General features: G+C 41.4%; 2 protein-coding genes across 3 annotated transcripts; one reads left to right on the top strand and one right to left on the bottom strand.

Moving 5' to 3' along the window:
- Positions 1 to 302: 302 nt before the first annotated feature.
- On the top strand, positions 303 to 18,969 carry trpm5 (transient receptor potential cation channel, subfamily M, member 5; the record flags this gene model as incomplete). The annotated part of the gene is made up of 26 exons (XM_080034110.1): positions 303 to 336; positions 1,812 to 1,879; positions 3,325 to 3,481; positions 3,638 to 3,818; positions 4,262 to 4,428; positions 4,574 to 4,751; positions 5,918 to 5,982; positions 6,462 to 6,647; positions 6,999 to 7,098; positions 7,297 to 7,415; positions 7,889 to 8,236; positions 9,192 to 9,335; positions 11,214 to 11,337; positions 11,557 to 11,702; positions 12,539 to 12,651; positions 12,751 to 12,852; positions 13,927 to 14,185; positions 16,483 to 16,601; positions 16,667 to 16,799; positions 16,933 to 17,107; positions 17,251 to 17,419; positions 17,554 to 17,732; positions 18,056 to 18,188; positions 18,369 to 18,441; positions 18,573 to 18,663; positions 18,824 to 18,969. The coding sequence occupies exons 1-26, from the start codon at positions 310 to 312 to the stop codon at positions 18,967 to 18,969; spliced, it is 3,702 nt and encodes a 1,233-aa protein (XP_079890236.1). The 5' UTR covers positions 303 to 309.
- Positions 18,970 to 19,671: 702 nt separating this feature from the next.
- traf6 (TNF receptor-associated factor 6) lies at positions 19,672 to 26,090 on the bottom strand. 2 transcript variants are annotated; one of them, XM_080033789.1, is made up of 8 exons: positions 26,053 to 26,090; positions 24,730 to 25,055; positions 24,136 to 24,286; positions 23,375 to 23,533; positions 23,184 to 23,255; positions 22,738 to 22,815; positions 22,300 to 22,635; positions 19,672 to 21,487 (listed from the first exon to the last, which is right to left on the bottom strand). In XM_080033789.1, the coding sequence occupies exons 2-8, from the start codon at positions 25,053 to 25,055 to the stop codon at positions 20,882 to 20,884; spliced, it is 1,728 nt and encodes a 575-aa protein (XP_079889915.1). In that variant the 5' UTR covers positions 26,053 to 26,090; the 3' UTR covers positions 19,672 to 20,881. The 2 variants fall into 2 exon arrangements, with proteins under 2 accessions (XP_079889915.1, XP_079889916.1); XM_080033790.1 differs by having other exon boundaries at positions 25,953 to 26,076.

Raw genomic sequence — 26,090 nt, 5'->3', positions numbered from 1 at the left:
CACACACACACACAAACGCACACACATTCACACAAAGTTGTCAACTTACTAACAGCTAAGCCTTCGAAATACAAGTGTTCCCATTAGGTATCAGGAATGTGTGGTCCTGATGAGAGCAGTTTTGCAGCGGTTGACCAAAATGCAAATGATTGGTGCCCAGCAGCGTTTGTGATTGGCTGGAGGGAAAGCCCCGCCTTTTAACCACTTCCTGGTGGCCCAGGTGGTTGACCTGAGGGCTGTGAAGGGAAAAGCCTTCAGCCCTTACAGGTGTTCTTCAGCAGGAGGACGAGAGGGACATTCACTTCAGCCATGAAGGCGGGACAAGACACACCGCTGGTGAGTATTAACAGTGTAGCAGCTGCCATTTTTCTGTTGATTATCTGTGGAATGTTAAAATATGTAGTGTACAGGATGACCAAAGTTTTAAGTTTGTCTATGAACACAAACTATGATTAATGTGCTGTAAAATCAAACATGTGTATGATTTAATATCCGGAGGGAATGCTTACAAAGTTTGACTTGAAGATGATGCAGAAGTTTTTCCCAGTTATTTGTCTTCCCCATACAAACTTCAAGATGTACTTACTTTACCTTCAGTGTTTTTTTTAAAGTATTACAAATTTAAACACATATTTCAAAATCTATTAAGCACTTTTCAAACTTCAGTTTTTGCAATATTGCCTTCTTATGATGTACTTTTATAAGAGGCCTAAATTATTACCACTAAACATTGCATTTAAACAAATGTATACTATTGCTCTGTGTTTGCTGTCTGGAAATGACACAAATTGAAAAAGACATTCTAGGTCATCATCTCTTCTGCTTCATAAAATATATGGTAATTATTTCAGACTTCAAGCTAGATATAAAGTGTGTGTGTCTAAGGGAAACACACACACACACACACACACACACACACACACACACACACACACACACACACACACACACACACACACACACACACACACACACACACACTAAGCTTGGCATCCTTTCCTCTACCTTTGCATGCAAACCGCCCTGTTTGCATGCCCAATTGTCTTTCCCTCTCTAGACCCAGGCCTGTAGTCAAATAAAGGCTTCCACAACAAGCTGCTCACTTACATTAAAACAGATGGCTAAACACAAATTGACTCTCAGTCAGCTTGTTAACCAATGCACCACCACTCGATTAGGTACTTTCGTTAGTTAATGGTACCCAGAGAAGATACTACTTTTTGTCAAGGAAATATGTGCAATGTGGTGAGTTTCTGCTCTAATCATCTTTCACGAGCAGCCCAAGTCTCCACATAAACATGGTGTGCTACGAAAAGTCTGTGTTTAGTCAGGCAAAGGGATAATCTTATCAATAATTAATGAGTTTCCTTCCTTAATCCCGTTCATTTATATCTATAAAAAGAATAATTCAGACATGAACAGACTCAGGCGGTGTTCATTGAGAAAAAATAAACATACCAATAAAGGCATAATGTCAAAAGCACACTGAAGACTGCGTACATTAATAACACCTATACATTATTGTAATGTGATACAACTTCAAAGGGGCTTATGTTCAGAAGTTCTGGTGTGAGCTCACAGCTCTGTGGCCCAGTTTTCTGGTACGAGAGTGACGGTGTTTTGTGCATTTCCAGTTCAAACATCATGCATCAAGCACTTTGCATATGAAGCGAGGATGAAAATTCTGCCAACTTTGCATTGACCACAAGTGCTTCTAAGAACCTTCCCCCTTTGTGACAAGAGTGGTGAGGTTGTCGTAATGGGGTTTGGCCTCAAATGGACATAATATCAGCGTGTTCTTTTGTTCACAGGCGCATCTGAGGCCACAGTCGCGATGTCTGCGATGTGGGGACTTTCTGGAGTGGTCAGAGGAGGAGAGGTGTGTGTGTGTGTGTGTGTGTGTGTGTGTGTGTGAGTGTGTGTGTGTGTGTGTGTTGGGTGGTCAGGGGAGCGCAGGTGTTTGTGTGTTTGCACGCTTGTGTGTGTGTGTGTATGTGTGGATTAGTCAGAGGACCTCAGGTGTGTGTGTGTGTGTATGTGTGTGTGTGGAGTGGTTAGAGGAGTGCAGGTGTGTGTGTGTGTGTGTGTGTGTGTGTGTGTGTGTGTGTGGGGTCAGGGGAGCGCAGGTGTTTGTGTGTTTGCACGCTCGCGTGTGTGTGTGCATGTGTATGTTTGACGTAGAAGTAAAAACAGAACAGAAAGGCCTATATCCTCGACATGTGTGTGAGGAGCACAGGTATGTGTGTGTGTGTGTGTGTGTGTGTGTGTGTGTTGAGAGAGCGTGCGCACGCGTGTGTCTGTGTGTGCGCGTGTGTTTGTGCGTGTGTCTGTGTGTGTGTGTGTGCTTGTGTGTGTGTGTGTGTGTGTGTCGAAGTCAAAAACAAATCAACAAAACAACATAAAGGCCCACACTCTCCACAGGATGTTATAAATATAGTACATTCATTAAATTGGCAGAAGCTCTCATCTGAAACTAATCAGAGTGCTGTTCAGTATTCATGATGAGGCAAACCCCAACAGATCAACAGAAAGACATCAGCAAACAATTTGATCAACCCAGTGAGAAGAGATGCAGGAAGCAAACATTTGTACTTGAACTATGGCTTTCAAAGTGTTGTAGTAATGTATAGTTTTCTATTTGAAATATTGATGAGGGCTGGTCATAATTGCGTAGCTGTGTAATATAATTATTTCTCAACTGGTAAATACTTTTGAAAAGTTCTGTATAAATGTTCTGCATTCTTGATACAGCAGATTATGGACAATAGATACACAATCAAGAACCCAGAAGACCTCAAACTAATGACACGAAATCCTCCAAATTGGATATTTTTTTAATGACACATGCAAAAAACTAAATATTGCATAGAGGTTTATTATCCACCTCTGCATCTACATCTGCATCTGCTTCTGTGTAAAATGTGTTGTGATGCTGGAGAAAGCTTGGACCCTCGAAATATGGATGAATGTGTCTTTTATATACTAGGTAGAAAAGAAAGTTTAGCAAAAAAGCCTTTTATTGGGAAGTCATGTGGACAGAAATGGGCTAGAGACATAAACCTTCCATGGAATTTGTTGCTGCCTTTCTGTTTTGAATTCATGATCCAAGGGGATTATCTTTCCAGAATTTTGTTTTTGTAGTTTTTGAAACCCCCTGTTAGAAAAATCATCAAACAAGCAAACAGAACAACACTATAACCCCCTTTGGTGAAGTGTAGATCAAATATCACACTACAACAGATCTTCTTTCTTACTATCAAGTGTTGTTAGAAAGGGACTGTATGATACATTTCACATAGCCATTTATTGTGTGTTTCCCCTCAGTGCCCTGTTGGGCTGCTCCTGCTGCTCTACAGTGGACGAGACACTGAACACTGTAGCCAGAGGAATAGCCGGCAGAATAAAGAGAGAGAAGAGTCACTGGGCAACCGGAAGAGTGGGCGACATCGACTTCATTGGCGCGGGCAAGACGAGAGGAAAGGTGAAAGTACATAACAATTACTAAAGGTTATGTAACTGCAAAAAGGCAGCAGGCATGCTGACGTCAACGTGTCTGTTTCTCTCTCTCTCTCTCTTTCTATATCCCTCTCTCTCTCTGTGTCTCTCTTTCTATATCCCTCTCTCTCTCTCTGTACAGTTTATGAGGGTGCACAGCAACACAGACCCAGTCCAGATCTACCAGACACTGACAGAAGAGTGGGGCCTTGCTCCTCCACACCTGGTGGTGGCGCTGGTGGGAGGCGATGAGGTGGCTCAGATGAAGCCCTGGCTAAGGGACACTCTGAGAAAGGGACTTGTGAAGGCTGCACAGAGCACAGGTTAGAATCAACAAGGGACCCAAGTGACCTTGGCTTTTGAAAATCAACCGTCAATGATAGAGAATCAGCTCGCGGTTGCCCTCTATTGGCCGGTAGCAGAGCTGCTAAAAAAAACAACACATCACCAAGATGAAAGCTTTTTATTTAGATCTATCAAGTCCAAAATTAGAGTCATGAATAATTAATCATATTTTTTTTTCATGTGTTTTTAAATTGCATAATTAGCCAAAAATAAAAATTAATGAATTTTAATATGACAGGCGGACAGACACAGAAGGCTTTATATAAGAACATAAGGAAATAATATAATTAGCATAATCAATTGGGCAGCTGTTCAATCCACAACTTTATGGTTTGATACATATGCACATGTTAGAGGCTCTCTATCAAGTGCACAACTCTGTCTACTATGCCACATCATGCAATGCTACTCTGTTCTCCAGGGGCATGGATTTTAACTAATGGCCTTCGCTTTGGCATCACCAAGCACTTGGGCCAGGCGGTGAGAGACCACTCCTTAGCCAGCACCTCCTCTAAAGTGCGTGTGGTGGCCATTGGCATCACACCCTGGAACATGATCCACAACCGGGAGGCACTGCTCACCGCCAAGGTTTCTGTACCAAAAAATCCAACACAAAAAGCCAATAAAGAGCTCATAAAACGGCAGCAATGCATCAATGACAACATATTGAAATCTTTCCCATTCTTGTGTGCATCCTGTCGCTGTCCTTCTGCTTTACAAACCCACTCTGAAGGCAGATGAGCCTGCAGCCTACATGCCACAGGACCTGCCTCACGGGTCAGTCTATTCCCTGGACAGTCACCACTCTCACTTTGTGATGATGGAGGAGGATCCCAACAGACCAGGAGCCACCGCTGAAATGAGCGTGAAGCTGCTCAAACACATCTCTCTTCAGCGCACTGGTTATGGAGGTAAAGCATTCAGGTTACTGCTGGCTATACCAGTAATGGAAAGATGCAATTTCTATTGATTTTCCATTAAACCATGTATCATGTTCTACACATATTGAACCACACATATACAAACATGGCATAGCTGTATTATTCAAATACTAACACATATTAGAGAGAATTCTATAATGATAACAGAATTTTAAAATAATTTCATTAAATATTTAAAGCCCTGCATTTGTTTTGTCTTCCTGATCAATAGTGACATACATTTAAATAATAAAATTAACTTCAATATTAAAAGTAGGAGGACACGTGCCAACATTTGGTCTATTTCATGTTGTTAAATTATGCATTGAGATGCATCACAGTCCTTGTTTGTCGTATTGGGGGCTGCTTCATATTTTAAGACTTTTTCACATGACTTGCCTCAACACTTGACACAAGTGCAGTAGTATAATAAAAACACATCTGCTCAGAGCTGTTTTTTTTATATGTTTGCGATTGAAATTCTGCGTGGTGGCTATCGACTTTTCACTGCCCAAGGGAAGTAAGAAATATATTTTTTAAAGACTGAAATACAGCCTTGGGGTTTTTTTTTTAAGTCCCGTCCCTCAAGTGTGCTTTGGTTTTAAACATCAAACTTGTTAAAACGTAACTGGCACTAATTTAAACGTTTTTTTGTGTGTAATAAAAATAACCCCTTTTAATCTTTTTTACAGAAAAATACAAATGTTGAGTGTTTGTCACCAAAGTACATTTCCTCAATGTATCCTTGAGGTTTAACCAATGTGTTTGGTGCATTTCCTTCCTTATAAAACCTTTGCAAAGCCTATGTATTGAGATGTAAACATTTTAAAAACTATTTTTTTTTATTGTTTACTTCAATCTCGGCTAGCTTGTACTCTCCTCTGCCTTGGCATTTGGCACTGCTATGCTTCTTTGTGCAATACTGCCAACAACTGTCGATCATTGGACCAGCCTAAAAGAAACATCAGGAATGTACAGTATGTTGTGTGGTCCACATTCTCACAGTACAGTACAAAAAGAAAAGGGACCTCTTCTCGAAAACATGGCTCCATCAGGCTTGAGGGATAAAAAAAGCATATGCCCCATGCACTCAATAGTGGGAACAATCCGAGACTCTGAAAATATATTATTATGAATGTTCTTTTTGGTGCTTGCAGGTGCAGGCAGTTTTGAGATCCCTGTTCTGTGTCTGTTAGTGCATGGAGAACCCAGGATACTAAAGGTGAGTTTAATTTTAAACATTGTGTGCGAGTCACTCTAAGGACTTTAAAGACATGACTGCAAAAATACCTTTTAGAAAGCCCGATGCCCGTTTTGTCACATGAATGTGGCCAATCTGACTTGGAACAATAGCTTATGTCTTGAGAATTAGACTCCCAATCAAAATGTTGGTTGTGCCACCTCTTGAAATGGCCTTGCCAAAGCCAGAGTGAGAAAAACTAATTCTTCACGTTTTTCACAAAACTAATCTCTTTGGCTCGAAAGCCCACCGATATATTTGCATAAGTAGAGCCATGAGCGAGATTATGGAACACAGCTGACACTGATCAATATAATTCTCTGTTTACGTTTCATGGAGAAGTTATTCGGGGGGGAAAAGGAGGTCGTGTGAGAGTTTTTTTTGCCTGTAAGTCTTGAATATTGTCTCCTTCTCTCTCTCTCTCTCTCTCTCTCTCTCTCTCTCTCTCTCTCTCTCCGCAGAGGATGTACAAAGGCATTGGTAATTCGACACCATGGCTGATCTTGGCAGGCTCGGGAGGCGTGGCTGACATCCTTGTCGCGTTGATGAATAGGGGATGCTGGGATACGGACAGCGTTCATGAGCTACTGTTGGACACCTTTCCGAACGCACACCACAGCACAGACATCAGTAACTGGGTCAAGCTGGTGAGAGCGATGAGCACAGTATGGAAGCAGGCACACACATACACAGATGTGCACATCACAAGACTTGAGAGTGTTGGCAGGAAAATGGGACACGCTGGGAAAGATTGGGAGGGATTCTTATGTGGGATTTTCATCATTATCTTCAAAATGTGTACGTGATGACCTAATTAAGGATATGAAGGAGGAGGGGGGGGGGGAGAATACCAATAATGTAACATGTTTATTTCAAGCTGACAAACAGAGATAATTGATTGTTATTTGAGAAAACAATGCATTAGCGATAAAAAAAGAAGCAAATATTTCCATTCAACTGGGGTATTAGTATTAACTGACTGTAAACCTGTCCATCAGATCCAGAAGGTACTTGATCACGGGCATCTTCTTACTGTGCACGACCCTGAACAGGAGAGCTCTGAGCTGGATACAGTCATCCTCAAAGCCCTAGTCAAAGGTAAAATACATTTGCGGGATGTGTGTTATTAGTATGAAACTTGCAATTTTTGATCATACGCGACAGTTGCATGGAGAGAGAACCTTGACATTCTGTGCACTTCATAGGTTTTGAAACGTTTGATGCACAGCTATATATCGATAGTTAAAGTCTAATGGGTGTGTGTGTGTGTGTGTGTGTGTGTGTGTGTGGTGTCAGCTTGTAAGAGTCAAAGTCAGGAAGCTCAAGACTTCCTGGATGAACTGAAGCTGGCTGTGGCCTGGAACAGGGTGGACATTGCCAAGAGCGACATCTTTAATGGAGATGTGGACTGGAAGGTGAGACAAATACATGGTAAAATTTCGATTAGAGGTCAATCACTCTAAATGTTCAATCTACAACCAAGTCAAAGTTCAGCACATATAGAACATTTAAATAAAGCATGCATGAGTGTGCCAACATACTAGCCGTTCTGGTAAGGCTATTGTTGTTACACAGTGGAGCTTTGAGATAAATGCTAATTTACATGCGCTAATATGACACAAAGCCAACATACTTTACAGGGTTTAATGCTATTCATTTTCACTACCCTTGTTTACGGTTAGGATTAGCTTGCTAACATTTGCTAAAGAACACAGACTTATTCATTAGTCGTGAGGACATTTCTCTGAAAACCCCATTTGTCATGGTGCCACTTGAGGGAATGTCAAGAGATGAACTAGATTACACAGCACTCAGTGTATATTGTACGCAGAGAAGATATCTTATTAATCAAGAGCCATTGTCACAAAGATACACACAATCTTTGCAGGCCTGTGACCTTGAAGAAGTGATGATGGATGCACTGATCAATGACAAACCTGACTTTGTGCGACTCTTTGTGGACAACGGCGTGAACCTGGGAGAGTTCCTTACCTACGGCCGCCTGCAGGAGCTTTACTGGTCTGTGTCTGAGAAGAGCCTCCTTCACAACCTGCTCCTCAAGAAGTATGAGGAGAAGCAGCTTCTGCTCGGAGCTGCCAGGACGCCCGGTCCACCCGGGCACCACCCCCCTGAGACAGGGGATAGGAAACCCCGTTTCACTCTCTACGAGGTCGCCAAAGTGCTGAAAGACTTTCTCCATGATTCCTGCAAAGGCTTTTACCAGAAGATCCCCACAGTGAGTATTACACTCCGGCTCCAAGGATTCCAGTAAATCTAATCTTATGTAACAAGAAATTCTTCTGACTGATGACGAGTTCAATTCCACCTTGTATTTCCTCTTGCACGGTGTTCTCATTCATTTGGGCTGGTAACACCTTACAATGAAACAATGTCTATTTGTGACACTTGTCTCAGTTTGCATTTGGCTTTGATTTGTGAGCAACACCTGGGACTGTTTCATTTGAAACTGTTAGGCCTGATTCAATGAATTAGACAATGTACTTTTTACCTGGAAAACAGTGAATCCTAAATGGCAAACCCCATCTTGGACTAGCAGGAGTAAAAGTATCGTCCTCATCTTGATAAGGACGTACAACAAGTCAATTAAATCAGGTAAAAATGTAATATGACACTACTATGTCGTTTTCAGACAGTCCTGACCCCAAGTTAGGAACCACTGGACATGGGCCTTCAGTTTCACCATAATTGTCAAAAGGAATTGATGGATCAACATCACAAACAAAACTTGCTAATACAACCTAAGAAATCTTGTCAAAATATACCCTGTCAATTTGCAATGGAATTGCCACTCTCTTTGTTGTGTATTAATATGCTTTTTGCATGAGGCTTTACAGCTACAAAAGGTGATGAACTCAGGGAAGTAATTATACCTCAGATCGTGGCCACAATGTAATTGTCTCTTGGCTGAATGCCTGCTCAGCATGTTTTATAAAAAAACTCACCTCATACATTTTAAAATACCTGCTTACATAATATCTCATATCCTGTTGACAGGCAGAGAGACTACAAGGCAAAAAAAATGGCCTCCTAAGCAGATGAAGTAACTGGTTTTGCATAGATTTTGTCATAGAATGAATGAGACATTTACTAAGTGCATGCACTGTGAACTGCGTGCAGCTACTGTGTTTACGTTTCATATTTAATGCATGTAGTGCATCTGTGTGCTCCAGGAGAAGCCAGCGAAGGGTCGACTGTCCCAAACCCAGAAGAATTTGCCCGAGTTGGAAGCGCGCTGTGAATATCCTTGGAGGGATCTCTTCCTCTGGGCCGTCCTTCAGAACCGACAGCAGATGGCTAACTACTTTTGGGCCATGGTCAGTGTTGTCAGCTTCTATTGTCAGTTAATCTACTGCTGGTACTATCTCAGTGCTCTGTGGTTCAGTCAATAAAAGGCTAAATGTGCCGGTCATTGGCAATGACGACTCAAATTACCAAACGGAAGTGAGCTGAATTATAGTGTATTAGTTTGTATTCAGGATCCAGTGTGTGAACCAGAGTGATGTTGGGGCCAGCACAGTGCAGGTGCAGGCCGGTCCTGCCATATGAAAATGTCACTATAGATAAAAGAGCCCGGCAAATGACACATTTATCAAGAACAGAGGTGAACTATAAAGCTATCTTATCTCCAAGAACATTATTCAAATGAAGGTTGTGCCGTTTCATGGGACCATTTATTCATCGAGCGGTGAGGTAGTGCAGAAGTATCCAAAGCCCTGATGAGAATGAAAAATATATCCTGACATGGGATTCATGGTCTATGAATAGCTTAAATGACACCAATCAGCGATGTCTGCTCTTTGTTTTCAACATCTCTTTAAAGAACCTATTCATTCTTAATTGTCCTCCCCCAAACTTTGGCCAACAATTATTGTAACCTCACAAGTGGCCACTCAGATTGTCTCTTCTCCTGTATCTTTTTTAAAATGGTATCAAAAAGTATGCTAATTGCAGCCAGTGTGTATGTCCCCCGCAATTAAATTTCTTTCACCACTCGCCACACTGGCAATTCTGCATTTCTGAATTCAATTTGATTGCTTGAAGAATCTTTAATTTTGAAGGCATCATCGCGGAAAAATATGTCATATTTTGTATGTACATACATATGAACCTAGGAGTAATATTATACTGCATGAAATAAATCATTGATCATTGATGAATGTTGAGCATAACATTGAGTGAGACCTGTATGTTGCTCTTCAGTTAGACATTTTTCATGTTGTTATAAATCTTTCTATGAATATTGCTATATAAGTTGATTATTGTTTGCTATTACAAATTGAATATAGAATATTGCAATAAAATTGTATGCACTAAAATACTATTATAGACTAAAGATGATCTAAAACCTCTTTGTTCCTAAAAACAGAATTTTACCCCTGTCCTCAGTTGCATGTGTGACTATAAAGACATCCATCTGATATTAAAACATTGGTTAAAAAGAAATAAGTTAATTTGCTAGATGAGAAATTTACATTTACATATGAAGTCATTATGCAAATCTAAGATAAGAGCCTCCTGGCTCCAGTTTTATAACGCATTGGCAGATATGAGAGTGTTATCTATCTTCTTCTGCTACCCTCTGTAAGAAAACCAAAAAATACATTTCCCTGAATGTTGAACTGTTCCACCAACTATACATGACCACATCTTTGGTTTTGCCTGTTTACCCTTTTACTGAAGAGGGAGACGATTTATAATTTGTAAAACTACCAAAAATTCCAAAGTGTCATTGGTTTCTATTCATTTCAGTTTAGTTATTGAAATAAACAAGCAGAGATGGTGTTGTAGATTTTTCCAGATCGATCTGCACATAATGTAGCTTTGAAAGAAAAACAATTAAAAAAGACTTGATGAATTACCCTCTCTCAGTAGAGTTTTGGAAAAATTGATTTTGACGGTGCTGCTCTGAAAGAACTGAAATTGAAGCCGGAAGACATCATTTCCATCTTAGACATTAATGTTTTCTGACGCTTAAACCTAAGGGCTTGATCACATCAGTATCGTTGGTAAACACGGGGGTCCACAGTAGAGAAAGTTGCAGGCAGCAGGAGTGTATTCATTGCAGCCTGACGCACACAGCGCACCTCATTGAGATGCAAAAAGACGCAGCACTCTTAAATTCCCCAACTAGATTCCTCAGATCCCTCCTCTCAGACCCATCTCTTGGATTCATCTCCTGTTTAATCCTTCAGGGCCCTGAGGCGGTGGCGGCAGCGCTGGCGGGCTGTAAAATCCTGAAAGAGATGGCTCGACTGGAATCTGAGGCCGAGTCTGCACGCAGTATGAAGGAAGCCAAGTATGAGCAGTTTGCCCTTGGTGAGTATAAACCATTTGATGACAACAGCTCACAGTGTGATCAGGGAAAAAGGGAAAAGGCCACACAAAGCAAGAGGTACTTTCACTGACCTTCAAAACCCAACAACACAAACCCCACTAATCCCACTGCAAGGAAGGGGATAAAATATGTATGTGGATGTGGCAATTTTTAAGATGTAGCCGGGTGGTTGACACTATCTACTGTTCCTGTTGTGGCAGATGTCTTTGGAGAGTGTTACTCCAACAGCGAGGACAGGGCTTATGCCTTGTTAGTGAGAAGAACACAGTGCTGGAGCAAATCTACCGTCCTCAACTTGGCAACTGAGGCCGACGCCAAAGCCTTCTTTGCCCACGATGGAGTTCAGGTGACAGAGACACATATCTGTAGTATGCTCATTTGTCTCTATTGTAACGGATCCCTGAGCAATTTTAAAACAGTTTTTTTATTTCTCATCCAAACGGGTCAACGTATTTTGCATTTGATTTAGGCCGTCAGGTATTTTATTTGGCTGCTATCTGTAATGCAATACTGTTTTAACCCCGCAGTCAACAAAAACCATTGACATGCCATTACTTATTCCAAAGTAATATTTTTCGGCACTCACTGGACTCCATTCTGTGAACAATTTTGCCTTAATATCCCTCCAACACACACCCTTGTCAATACAAAGTAATCATTGAGACTTAATTGGTATTCAATGTCAGCGGGGAAAGCTGGTAAGCAGAATACTCTTGGTAGTGAAATAATATGTCATTCAAAGCACACAGTTGGAGAAATGCGTTTTAAAATAGGGAGCTGTTAATCATTGTCGAATAGGCTGCATGTGCACCGTTTCAATACAATTTGGATTTTACTTGTGTGTTAAGAAGAGTGGACAAGCCCATGACTAGGCAGCAGGTGTCTTATTATCGGAGTGACCTCATCTCAAACTGCAACTAGACAGCTCCAGTGAAGGGAATCATCATATGTAAAATGCAATGGTGTGATGATGAGGATGGAAAAAGGGAATTTGTTCCATCTTGGGTAACTCCCTGTAGGCCTATGATGTTTCCATGGATATAGTCACAAGACTGGAAAGGTAGAAATACTGTAAAGCATGCGGTGCCCTCTTGTGGTGAACTTTTATCAGATGTTAGTTAGTCCCCTGTTATGAAACCCTGTTCTGAACCAAAATAATACAAAACGTTACTTTTGCGGCAGGCTCTCCTCACAAAGATTTGGTGGGGGGCGATGAAGACCGACACGGGCCTGTCCAAACTGGTGGTGTCTTTCTTCTGCCCACCGCTCATCTGGACCAACCTCATAATGTTCAGGTGTTGTGCTGCACCCACTATATGCCTTTGGATGTACTGTATATATTGTTGTTGTGTGGTGTGCACTGTGCAGTGACACTCTCTTGTGTGTCTCGTCAGTGATGAGGAACTTGATAATCGTAATGCCAACGAGCAGTTCGTAGAGCTGGACAGTCTGGATACAGAAAAGGCTCTAATGTTGACCGACGACGAAGACCCGCTGTGAGTTTGAAAACAAATTATACTCTAATCCCTGTGAAATCATCTGGAAATGACCTTTGTTGTCTGAATTGTGCTATATAAATAAACTTGCCTTGCCTTGCCTTGCCTTTGTTAAAAAAAAGAAGTCACTACTTTTATTTTATTTTTGACCGTGAAATTCCTTCTTCTTATCATCATACATTCAAAAATATGTAGCCTGCCATTTCATGGACAGAGTTGTAATTGACCTATGTGGCCTTAAATTCAGTTGAAGCATAAAAGTTAGACACGCCGCACTGATTTACATTTTAATTTCAACTTCGACTTTATCGGCCCCCATTTGTCTTGCAGCCATGTGAGGCACTAGACACACACAACACATAAAATACAATACAATTAATTCAAGATATAATCCAATTTTCGAAAATACAAGCTAAAAACCAGCTCATGTAGGCCTACATCAGTGGGAGCCTAATTTGAAAACTGGAATATATTCACCCAGCAACAACAAACCCCAATCATCAAAGGCATCAACACTATCAGGAATCCTACCATGTTCCAGTTGAAGAACACAGGATATAACCTATATTTATAATATCATCTTGATCCATAGCTTGGAAGCAGTCCAGGCTATTCAATATGGATCATGACCTTTAGTGTCAGCTTGTCAAGAAATGTTTTTTTGATTCGGGATGTCATCCAAATAACCTTTGTAAGTTATGTTTTGTTTGTAAAAGACAAGCTCAAGAATAACTCGGCTCACCAGTTTAATGGCACAATTTAGAATGTTTAAATGTTTCACTGCATAGTATTTTATCATCGTCACAAAATTGTTCTTTTAGTGTGTATCCGCCTCCTCCTCCTTCTTTTTCACCCTCTGGACTGTATTTGTCTCTGTTTCTCATGTCTGCGCCTTCTTTTTAAGTTTGTCTCATATTTCACTATATTTAACTGCTGCCATTTTGGCCAGGCCTTGCTCGAAAAAAGAGGTCATTTGATCTCAAGGAATTCTTGCCTGGTTAAAATAAAGGTTGAATAAATCAAATAAATAAAACATGAGTGTGTCTTTTCAACACTCTTCTGTTTTTTTGCCAGTGACTCTCCCCCCGGCGGTCCAGACGATCAGAGCTGTGCGTCTGTCTGGTGGCGTTTCTTGCTTCGTCGCTGGCGGCGCTTCTGGAGCGCTCCGGTCACTGTGTTCCTGGGTAACGTCATCATGTACTTTGCCTTCCTCTTCCTCTTCACCTACGTGCTGCTGCTGGACTTCCGCCCGCCGCCGCCCCTCGGCCCTGGAGCCCCCGAGATCATGCTCTACTTCTGGGTCTTCACACTGGTGCTGGAGGAACTTAGACAGGTGGCCGTCAAAAGCTTTCAATGTCCAACTGCTTTTTAAACAAACGTTCTTTTTTTTATTTTTTTTTTACTGGAACTTTTTAAAGGTGTATTCAGCTGATTCTGGAGAACGCTTGTTGTCAATATACATTTTTGTGTCAAAATCAGTGGATATCCCCTTACGATCTGCAACCTGGCAATATCTGGTATTAATACACAGTCTAGGCTCTGTAAACGGGCATGTAAACAACGGGTATGTAAGCAAAGTCGGCCCACAATAGCTAGCAGCATGCCCATTTACAGAGTTTGGGAAGTGTATTAACACCAGATTTTTCTTCAGCAGACATACTGTACATTAGGGATTGGTAGCAGATCTTTAGGAGATATTCACTTATTTTGACAAAAAGTGATTCTCCAGAATCGTTGACTCCACCTTTATTATTTAGAGTTTTTTTATTTGTTAAGGATCAACATCCATCTATCAGTATAGTGTGACACAGCCTTTTGAAGCACAACTATTCTTATTAAATGTGTTTGCATGGCAGCGTTCAAGCCTGTCGAAGCCAAACGTGTCTTGAGGAGATGATGTGAAACGCTGCAATGAGCCCAATCTCTCTGGGGTTTTAAGATTCATGATTCTTTCACCCCTACTCGCCTGACCTCCCTTCCAGTGAGCCGGGGTCGGACAGCCTGATCCCCTTATTGCACTGAGCCCGCTGAGCCCAGCTCCCACGGGTACAAAACCTCCAGATGAGACAGGCCTTCATCTCTTCACTGTTCCCTTTGCTGGCGTTTTTTAAATGTGCATCTCAGGAAGTCCCTAAGTTGAACAGACCTAAAGTACAGTTTTATAAAAAAAGGGGAAAACAATTGAAAAAGGAGAGAAAAAAGCCTGGCATGCTACCAAGCCCAGGGGTGCATAACTCACCCTAAAGGAAGTCAATTTCACAGTTGCTGTTCTTGCTGTAGGCTACTTATGAAGGCTCTAGGTTTACCAGCTTTTAAAATCTGATTTGATGGGCCGATAGAAGGCTGCTCCCTCTCACAAAGTTGTGACAATTTATGCGTCGGTGCATGAGTTGATTTAACCTGGTAGCAACACGTGCATATATGAATCTGGTGGGATTTACCATCGTATATATATGTGGTTTCTCAATACATCAACAGACCCTATTGATGTTGCCAGTCGAGTAGTTTCAATCCTTTACTTTGTGGTGCATTATTTCAGATAATTTGTGTGATATTTGTGTAATAATAAGCGGTTTGAGTCATAGAGAAATAAAGCGCTATATAAAATCCAATCAATTAATATCAGGAGGAGAGGTTTTGGATAATCAGAGCTGTTTTATTGTCATTTATACTGAATGGTATCATGACTTATAGTTGTTGGAAAGTTAGGTAGTCACTATGTCATGGTTGAAAGTATTTGGTTGGTCATGATGGCCTTTGTGGTGTGACATGCAGGTCTTACACATCAGTCCACTTTATCAAAGCAGCACACTGCCCCCAGGTTGTTCTCAAACCAATCGTGCCATGGAAGGACCAAGCCTTCTATTCTTGGCGCACTTACAGGTGCCCTCTTCAAACCACAGGAGACATCTCAACCTTACACTTTTAAGTGTCAAAGACATTTGGCAGAGTTGAGAATTTGGGACACTGCGGGTGCTTCTAAGGCAGCAGGGCTGTGTACCTGCCAACTCCCTTTTGGCCCTGCAGGAGGTGTCTAAATTAAGCTCCAGTGGGTGACCTGGTAGAGGGCATGCCAAAATGACAAAAGAAAATACTCAAAGAAAACTGAGTTCAGGCATAACAGATGGTTGAAATAGGTTTGAATAAATTTAATAAGAACCTCAGAGAGTGGGAATACATGTACAATTAAGTGGCACAGTGTGTACTAGCAGGTAAGCATACAACCTGAAGTCCTATTCTTTTAACCAATAATAATTTAACAAAATATTTTCGAAAAAAGTTTCAAGGATACATAATTCTAATCATTTATGTCATAACAAAACAGTTAAACATTTAACATTTTCTCTCAATTTATGAATGCTACAAATGCACACAAAGAAAATTCTAACAAAAAAAAAAGTAAGAAATACAACCGAGGCTAAATCTTGCATCAGAAAAAAGAATGTCACATCACTCTTTTCATACCAAAGATAAGGTATCTGAAAAATGCCTAGCAATGCTTTTTGAATGAACTTACTGGCAATTTAAAGTATGTCTTATATTAATGCATCCAGTTGTAAGTGGCTTTGGATAAAAGCGTCTCCTAAGGACATTTAATGTAATGTAATACATACATCTTTTATCCCATAGAGCTTCTTCACGGATGAAGAGATGAGCATATGGAAGAAGTTCAAACTCTATGTAGAAGATAACTGGAACAAGTGTGACATGGTGGCCATCTCTCTCTTTGTCGTTGGGGTGTCATGCAGGTAATACCATTAAGTTACCTTGATAATGTTGAGAAAATACATCATTTAACACAACTGTTTTTCAGGATGGCCCATGGCACCTATGAAGCAGGGAGGACGGTTCTGGCGATAGATTTCATGGTGTTCACTCTACGTCTCATCCACATCTTTGCCATTCATAAGCAGCTGGGCCCCAAGATCATCATTGTGGAAAGAATGGTGACCATAACAACACAATGCATTGCAAAAAAATCGATTTATTTTTACACACAAGTGATGTAACATGAAAACAGGGCAGACCTTGTGTAGGCATGACCACATTTAAAAGAAAGTCTCTGTTTCTTGTTTACAGATGAAGGACGTTTTCTTCTTCCTGTTTTTCCTGAGTGTGTGGATGATTGCGTACGGCGTGGCCACCCAGGCTCTCCTCCACCCCAACGACCCCAGGATCGACTGGGTGTTTCGCAGAGCCCTGTACCGCCCCTACCTGCACATCTTTGGCCAGATTCCCTTGGAGGAAATCGATGGTAAATCAAACCAGATTCCTATCAGTGTAAAGAAGACGGGGCAGAAAATCCATGTTTGTTGTGTTGTATTTCATTCATTTAAGCGATCCGGGATGGCTTTCTGTTGACATGGATGTTTTTTCTAATCAAAATGTGTTGTGCAGCTGCTCGCATGCCTGACATGAACTGCACCGATGACTCTGAGGAGATTATCCTGGGCCTGAGGCCGCCGTGTCCAAACCTCTACGCCAACTGGCTGGTCATCCTGCTGCTGGTTATCTTCCTGCTGGTCACCAATGTCCTGCTACTCAACCTGCTCATTGCCATGTTCAGGTCAGGGGCTGGGAATACACACAGCATGTGTATATATTGTTGCCCCTATATGGAATTAGTAGAGCTAGTGTCTGTTTTTTTAACATTATAAATACACAAATGGATTTTTAATGCCTTGTTTGTCCCATTTTCAGCTACACATTCCAGGTAGTGCAGGGCAACGCAGACATCTTCTGGAAGTTCCAGAGATACAACCTGATTGTGGAATACCACAGCCGACCAGCACTGGCCCCGCCCTTCATCATCTTCAGCCACCTCTCTCAGCTCTTCCTCAGCCTCTGCAAACAGCCCGAAGCCAAGCAGGAGCATCTTGGTATGAAGGTTATGTGTGTGTGTGTGTGTGTGTGTGTGTGTGTGTGTGTGTGTGTGTGTGTGTATTTCAGCCTATTTCCATTGGGGATTATTGAGCCACTTTCCTTTGTTCCAAGCTGATATAGACATACTTTGTTGTGGATTATCTGGCAAAATTATCTCTGTCCTTCACTTGCTGTATCTATGAAATTTCCGGTTGGTTAATTGGTTATTGAACTGCCTGCTTGAATGTGTGCCTGTTTGCACGTATATGTTTGTGTGTATGCGTGTCTGTGTGTGTGTGTGTGTGTGTGTGTGTGTGTGTGTGTGTGTGTGTTTTGCCAGAGAGAGAGCTCCCCGAAGGGCTAGACCAGAGGCTGATAACATGGGAGACAGTGCAGAAAGAGAACTACCTTGGCAAACTGGAGCGCCAGCATTGGGAGAGCAGTGACGAAAGACTCAAGAGTACTTCCTCCAAGTAATTATTTTTTTCAATTTTGTACAAATTGGTCAATGGCAATATATATGAAATAGTTATAGCTGAAATATGAGAAAAATATAACCAGCACCAAACTTTATCTATTTTAAAGCTCTTCTGCCCTCTGGTGGCAGTTTGTTTATATCATAGTTTTCACAGATTTTTTTTGTTGTTGCCAAGGGTTCAGAGCTTGCTGAGGATTGTTGGTGGGTTCAAGGATCAAGAGAAACGGCTGACATCCATGGACGGTCAGGTAAATATTAGAAAGAGACCTCAACAGCACCATTTGACACTTATTTTGGTTGAATTTTCTGAAGCCTATTTCACATCAAACTATCTGATGGACAGTGTTGACATCTGAGTCATGTCTGCCTTTGTCTCTAGATCAGATATTGTGCAGATGTGTTGTCCTGGATGGCAGAGTGCTTTTCTCAAAGCACACTCAAGTGCGGGAAAGACGCTCCCAGAGCTCCAAGTGAGTCCGAAATAGGAATGAGTGACTCCCAATTGACAGTTATTAGTATCAATAGACAATACTATTCTTTCAAACACAAAACTATACTTTGAATATAATAATGCACTACTGTGTGTAGTTTGACCAAATGTAATAATCATAATATCCCGTTAAATTTCAGCGTCTATACCTGGCAGTAAGCCAAGCGACACCACAGATGCACCACAGAATCAACCAGAGAGAGAAGTCAAACAAGCCGGGGGGCAATCCAAACCAGGACACCCAGGATATGGAGCCAACAAAAAGTTTCCTTACATTGATGAATAAGTGATTATTATAACTGGTGGAATATGATGGTGTAATTTATTTAATCCAGATAATTTTTTGGCATTTTCAAGATTTATTTGATAGTATGGGTAGAAGTAGAGTGACAGGAGGGAGGATGACATGCAGTGAAGGTCCACGGGTCGGATTTGTACCCGTGACCACGGCGACAAGGACTGAGTCCACACATGGTATGCGTTCTACCCGCTACGCCACCTGAGCACCCCATTTAGCCCCATTTAAAATTGATGAAACTATGTTGTATTCACAGATGTCTCTCTGGTTTTTGAGTGTTGCAGGAAAGATGGCTATATGTCTTGAAAAAAATATCTTATTCTTCTAAAAGTCGATCTTCCGGGTTTTAAAAGAGTTACTCAATCATAACGGCGTAAAAACTAAAAAATCTGACATGCATTTTTTTTGTCTCAAAATGTATTAATATGTGGTAGAAGTCAGAATACATTCCATGTTAGACACTAAAGCGTGAGTTTAAGATAGTTTAGCTTTAATTTAAGGCAACTTCCATAAGTATTGAATTAGATGTTAACATATATAGCAAACAACAACCACCCATTCAAATATTATCATTGATAGTAAAGTAATCATTCTTTATCTTTACACAGTCAAATCACTTTGAATGGAACCATAAGAATACAGATGAGAACACAATACAACATATGAATTACATGATGTCAAAGCTCAATAGGCTTTGTACAATTATGATTGTACATAAAGACATTGACCCATCATTTTGGGTTCACATCTCCCTTTAAAATATGTCTCTAGGTCACAATAGGGAAATGCACCAAAAATCCTACCAATAGCAAAACAATAAGCAACTCAGTGACACATCTACAGAGTTGTATTAATGTATTGTGCAAAAATCAACAGTGGCGTCGAAACAGAAAATCCTCCATGTTTTGCTGTAAATGTCACAATATATTCATATTCCTAACAATGACCATGTAGCCTGTGGTTCTAGCGTTTTTTAAATAATTTTCTAATAAAAAATAGAGCATCTTTCAAGTCCAACACGTGTTAAATGCCATTCAAGCCATTATTAAACATGTTCAACCTTTGAGAAGACTTGTGAATATTTTGCAGTTTCCAAATATACAAGCGTAGATGATTAACTAGTGGCTATCTTATTAGCCTTTTGCCCGGACATCAATAAGACGCACATGGACAGATTTATTTGCTTTGACTGCTGCATCGCCTTCTCCGGTTGACATGATTCTCTCCTGCATTTCATTTTGCAGAAATTAGAAATATATTGATTCCCAGACAGACCTCACCCTCACCAGATTTCCTGTGCATTTTAATCGCACATTAACACACTTGAGACACAGATACATGGTATGAAAATAAATACAGTTGCAAGTCCTCCCAGATGTTCCTTATTTTAGTTGGACTAAGGTGAGTCATTTCTTCAAGCTTGCCTCATTTTATCATGTGTATCACGTCAACCATGTCCTGTGCATACGTGTGGATCCGTGTGGATGAGGTAAAATCTACAATAAAAAATATTGCTCCATATTGGTCAAAAAACTCCACAGGGCGTCTTTAACATTCAGTGATGTCTCCAACAACCACAGTAAGAGAGCAAAGTCTTCTAGCAATGTAATAGTAGTAATATTATTCAGTCTTTAGGCAGCAACCATTGACCATTTACATAATGTGAAATGATGAGGGTTGAGGACAGTTGGTACCATGTGGGTTAGTACATGCATTAAAAAAGAAAAGAAAAAGGATGCTCACTGTACATATTTATTTTAACACAAATTACATTGACAATTAAAAAAAAGTTAGGCGGACAAATAAATACTACCATACTCTTGTAATTGGTATTTATATTTAAACACTGAGACATGTACTTGTACTGACATTTAGGCATGATGGCGATAGATATTTTAGTTTAGTCCCTTGACACAGACGCCTCGGGCCCTCTAGGCTGCACTGACGGTCCCTCACGCTGAATCATATTGTCAAAACGTGGCGTCACCTCACAGCGTATAAGCAGGGTATCATCTTTAACAAAGGCTCTCTGACTGAGCTGGTGGAGGGGCATGAAGGTGACGTAGCCGAATCCTTTGGGGTTGCGCTGGATGGTGGGCTTCTGGAAGGCTTGAAGATCTGGTCTGGTCTCCATCACCTCTGTGTGATGCTGACCCTCGGGCCCTTGGTCTAGTATGGCCAGGCGGATGGTGCCCTGGAACGGCCAGGTCAGCTGCCCGTCGAAAGCCCCTTGCATGGTGTGGACGAAGAGGGAGATGTAGTTGGAGCAGCGCGGGGCGTTGGGGGTCTGCAGGTGTAGGCGCAGACACAGTTTGTAGCCCGGACGACCGGTGTAGAAGCCAGGGCTGTGCTCCACCACCGGCTGGTTGGCCTCCTGGCTGCGCAGGTGAGCGGAGAAATCTTTGAGGCGCCAGATGAAGATGCCATGACACTGCTGTGACTCCAGCTCCTTCACCGTCTCCTCCAACATGGACACCCGACGCCTGAGCTCTGCAAGCTGGCCACCCTGTGGGAGAGACGGGGGAAAACGTTTAAAACTACAGAGGCCTTTACATATCATAGTGGCTAAGCAACTGAGGGGCTGCTAGATGGGCTACTTACAAACAGTCTATGGCTAATGACTTAACGGACGTGCTTGCTACACACCGCCCTGTTGTGTCTATTGAACTAACAAAGTCCAACTTCATCCTTTTTTTACTCACCTCAATGGTCTTCAATGTGTTACATGCAGGAATACAAAATCAGTGTCCTTCAAGCTCCAAACAGACAAACAACAGCATGAGCTGCACCTGGCTTGGCGTGCCAGCGCAGTGCAGCGCTCAAATTATTTGTGCTACTCTGACTATCAACACACTTGTGAGTCGAGACAAACGTGACAAAAGGTTCCTACTTTAATAAACATGTGACGCAAGGCACAATGTTGACACTTACTGGATGTTTCGAGTCATACATACACATAATTCATAAATAATGGCTCTCACATATGTCTTCAGAAAAAGTGTTCAGGCACAGAATTGAGTGTAGGTCCACCATGTTTCTGTAGTGCTTCAGTAGTAACCCGTAATAAAATAAACACTGTCTCGTTTACAACGGTAAACAGTGAGCTGTTACTCCTGTGTAGACAGCTGTTTTGAGTAAAAATGAATGTGGTTATGTTCCTTCAAAAACAGATCATAACATTACAAATGTGCATTCCATTTTTTGCACAGTCTGATACGTAGAATGATGGCAAGAGACCCGAGAGGGACTTCATTTGGATCACAAATTCTGTGATCACACAGACACAACATATACCCACATCATTGATCAATCCTTTACCTGCGTATCTTTTAAGATGATGACTTCACGCAGCTGGTGATCCTGCTGTACTAATCGTTTATCTATCTCCCTGAGCCTCTGCATCTCCTCACTGGGCTGAGGCTGACAGGAGGCTGGGTTGGTGCTGCATCTCGCGGCCGCTCTGGGCCCACTGCTACAGGCTGCAGACGCCGATGCCTCCGCTCCTTGTTCATCAGAGGAAACAGAGGGCCCTAGCGCCCACAGGGATTTAGGTGTGGTGCCGTTGAGGCTAAAGCCGCGCAGGAAATCAGCCATGTAACGCATGTGCATCTGTGTGAACTCCTGCATGTGTTGAGCCAGGTTGTGGCGCTGCATCTGCCAAGGCAAATATATATATATACCTCATGGATTGTTCTTTTAACAGTGTGTGTGTGTAATGATTTGTCACAAAATACATTTGATATTTGATCACCTTACCCTTTCCTTACATCCAAAGGCGCTAAAGTTACAGGCGATGGGTGCTTTGGGGCAATCTGTATCACAGTGAGATTCCATCTGAAAACAAAAACAATATCAGCTTGGCTTCAAATTATAGCTTCAATTAATTCAAATCTGGATTTTAACAAGCACTTCAGTTTTTACTGTACAATTGTAGACAAATGTAGGAAATGACTGAGTTCCTTTCTTTTACAAAGACGATCCTTTTAAATAGAATTATTTGCACTTGCTTCGGCGTAAATCAACTGTGACATGTGTATGTGTATTTGGGTGTGGAATGGTTCCCCATTGTTTAAACAAAACAAGAAGTACTGGTTGACAGAAGTAAGTTTAAATAACAGTTCAATACTATGTTTATACTTACCTGAGGCTTTAACATTTATTTATTCATTTTTTGTATCAATGGCAGACATTATATCTCTTACCTGGTCTCTGATGAGATCCATGTCACAGTACTGACACGTCACACTGGCAAAGGGACACTGCTGTTCATGAAGCTGAAGGAGCAGCAGAAAACCAGATTATTAAAAAGGAGACCAATCCTCGCTGATACACATTGCACTATGTGACTGTCCTGGAAAATGAGGAGCAATTACACAAGTGAGTCAATGCTTACCTCTCTATCCTCGTAAACAAAGCTGGCCACGCAATCTGGACACGACATGGGCCTCCTCTGGCACTCGACAGCTGTGTGCTCGTCTAGGAGGCTCTTTCTCACAGACTGCTGGCAGTGCTGGCAAGGCACGGTGGCAAACTGACACTGCGCCAAATGACTCTGGATGGAAAATAATACATTGACACAATACAGTTCATTTCATTCTGTAGTAGGACCGCAGAAGTGGTGCATTTAACATTTCCATTGTCCACAACAGAAAAATATTCCATTCTTTACATGGCACCTCACACGTATTCTACATACCCCAGTAATCCCTCATTATTCCTTAGTGAATATTAATGAGTTCATCTAGAAGTATCTGTGACAGAGAATCAGGTGCATTTGAGGTATCAGCACACCAGTGTCTGCATAGTATTTGCCATTCATAACTTAACTAAAGCCTTTCTTACTGGCTGTTAATTAGGATCCAGAAGGGTTGGAAGAGTCGGTGGAAATAGTTTGTGCTGACTGGGCTGTTTTTGACAGGAACATCTGGGCTGCCAGTATCTAACTTGTCGCCAGTTTTGTTTTTTAAAGTCATAGAACTTTACTGAACACTGAAAACTATGGTACAACAATTCGTACTTGAACTTGGACAGTCCATGGTTAAACACACACTTGGCCTATAGGAATCTTAGTGTGTTTCATGAACATCCTCATTTTATAATATATTTTTTGTTGTTGAATGAGCTGCATCCAAAATCAGATATGTCTGCTCTCACCTCTAAATGTCTGAGCTCCATTTTCTCAGCGCAGCCAGAGTTTGGACAGCGGACGCTGAGTGATAGAATCTCACGTTTGGCAAAGTTATCAGGAAACAGTTGATCTTTCGACAGCATTTCATTGTCCACCGGGCACCTCTGTCCTGTGTCACTGTTTTGAAAGAAGAAGTAAAGCAATTATTAAGACTACGCATTAGGATCATTTCGTACTTCTGACAGGTGAAAAGAAAACGTTGCACCAGTTAGACACACACTGCACCTTGATAACATGCATTTTTGAAGGCCCATTCTATAATAAAGGAGTATTTTGGCAAGATCTAGTGGTGAAAAATCTGTGTTACTGTAGAAACATGGCGGTGCAACATGGCGACTCCTATGTAGATAACAAATGCTCATTCTAAGGTAATATATTTTATTTTTATTTTCAAGTGAATATACACTAATTAAAACATAATTACAAATATTATATACAATTTCTCCCAAGTCTGTTCCTGAATAACACCAATCCCCTTTAGTAGCTGTGCCTTTAAATGACTACTCAGTAATTTCACAGATTGTTCTGTTGCTAATAAAGAGAGCTTCACAATAGCATACCGAATGGACTTCTCAATGCAGTTCTTGCAGAAACGGTGACCGCAGGGCGTTTGAATGGCATTCCTCAAAGCCATCAGGCAGATGGGGCACTCATATTTGCTTTCTAGTGCTGGGTCAAACTCCACGTCATAGCCCTGGACGGGGGAAGGAGCCTGGAGACTAGTGGAGGAGCCGCTCATGTAGGTGCCAGGGCTTTCAGAAGGGCTGAGGGGGGATTCACGTTCCTTTTCCAGCATTGCCAACGCACAGCTGGACAGCTCTCCACCAATAGGTCCTTCATAGCTGTCCTCCTCCAAACTCCCCTTGTTGCTGTCAAAGCAAGCCATCTGTGGAGGAGAGTGTGGAATATATTCATTAATTTTTTTTCTCCAATTTGGCATCAGCGATCATTTCCTTCTAGAAAGGTTAAAGGGTCAATACTGAAAAAAAAGGTCAGCAAAGACTTTCCAATTCAAGGTTTGTCACATCAGAGGACGGCACACTGGAACTTTATTGTGCTGGCAAAAACACAGAACTCATTTCACCCTATTGACTATAACTTCCTCCCTTCAACTAACAATCTTTCCAACTTCCTCCCTTCTTTTAAAAAGAAAAAAAGTAAGCCTATGTCCTGACACAGTGTGTCTCGTACCAGAGGTTGAGGTTTCTATTTTTGTATTTGTAATGTCGTGAGGTAACTAAACATAATTCCTTTCAACGTATTGGCAATACAGTAGTGCATCTTGAATCCTGAATCTTGATACTTTCGCTCAACACAAGGTAGGCTATATGATCATGTTAAGAAATATACTGTAGATTTGTAACTCAAAACACAAAATAAAAGCTACACGATATGAAATAACATATACCGTAATGTGTCTGGATAGAAACCACATCTATCAACCATGCTGTTATTCTGGTATGAAGTGCTTGACACCTGACCATCTAATCACTGGAACTGTGATCACCCCTATAATTAAGTAAAGCTATGTACAGCTACATGGGAAGTCACATTCAAGCCATTACTTTTCATAATTACCATGATAAACAAGGTCCCAACCAAAGTAGTAGGCTATCTTTGAAAACACCAAGATGACCACGCCTAGCATATCTATGACAGCTAATTACCTGCAAACACTTTATTGTGTTGGCAATGTTGTCACTTGATGAGCAAGTCATGAATGCGGAAGTGCAACTTTGCAACCTGACTGTGCTGAAAAAACGATTCAAAGAAAGATACTGACCAGAAGAACAGGCGGGCAACACGCGTCCTCATCAGCAACAAAGGCATTAAAGCACTGAGTTCGTTTGTGAAAGTAGATATTGTTGTTATATAACACCCACCTGTGCCTGGAAAAACGTCTCGAACTTTTCGTTTTCTA

Source organism: Ammodytes marinus, assembly GCF_949987685.1.
Source record: "Ammodytes marinus genome assembly, chromosome: 1".
NCBI classification, from domain to species: domain Eukaryota; kingdom Metazoa; phylum Chordata; class Actinopteri; order Uranoscopiformes; family Ammodytidae; genus Ammodytes; species Ammodytes marinus.
This window is presented reverse-complemented; position numbering and strand designations above follow the sequence as displayed.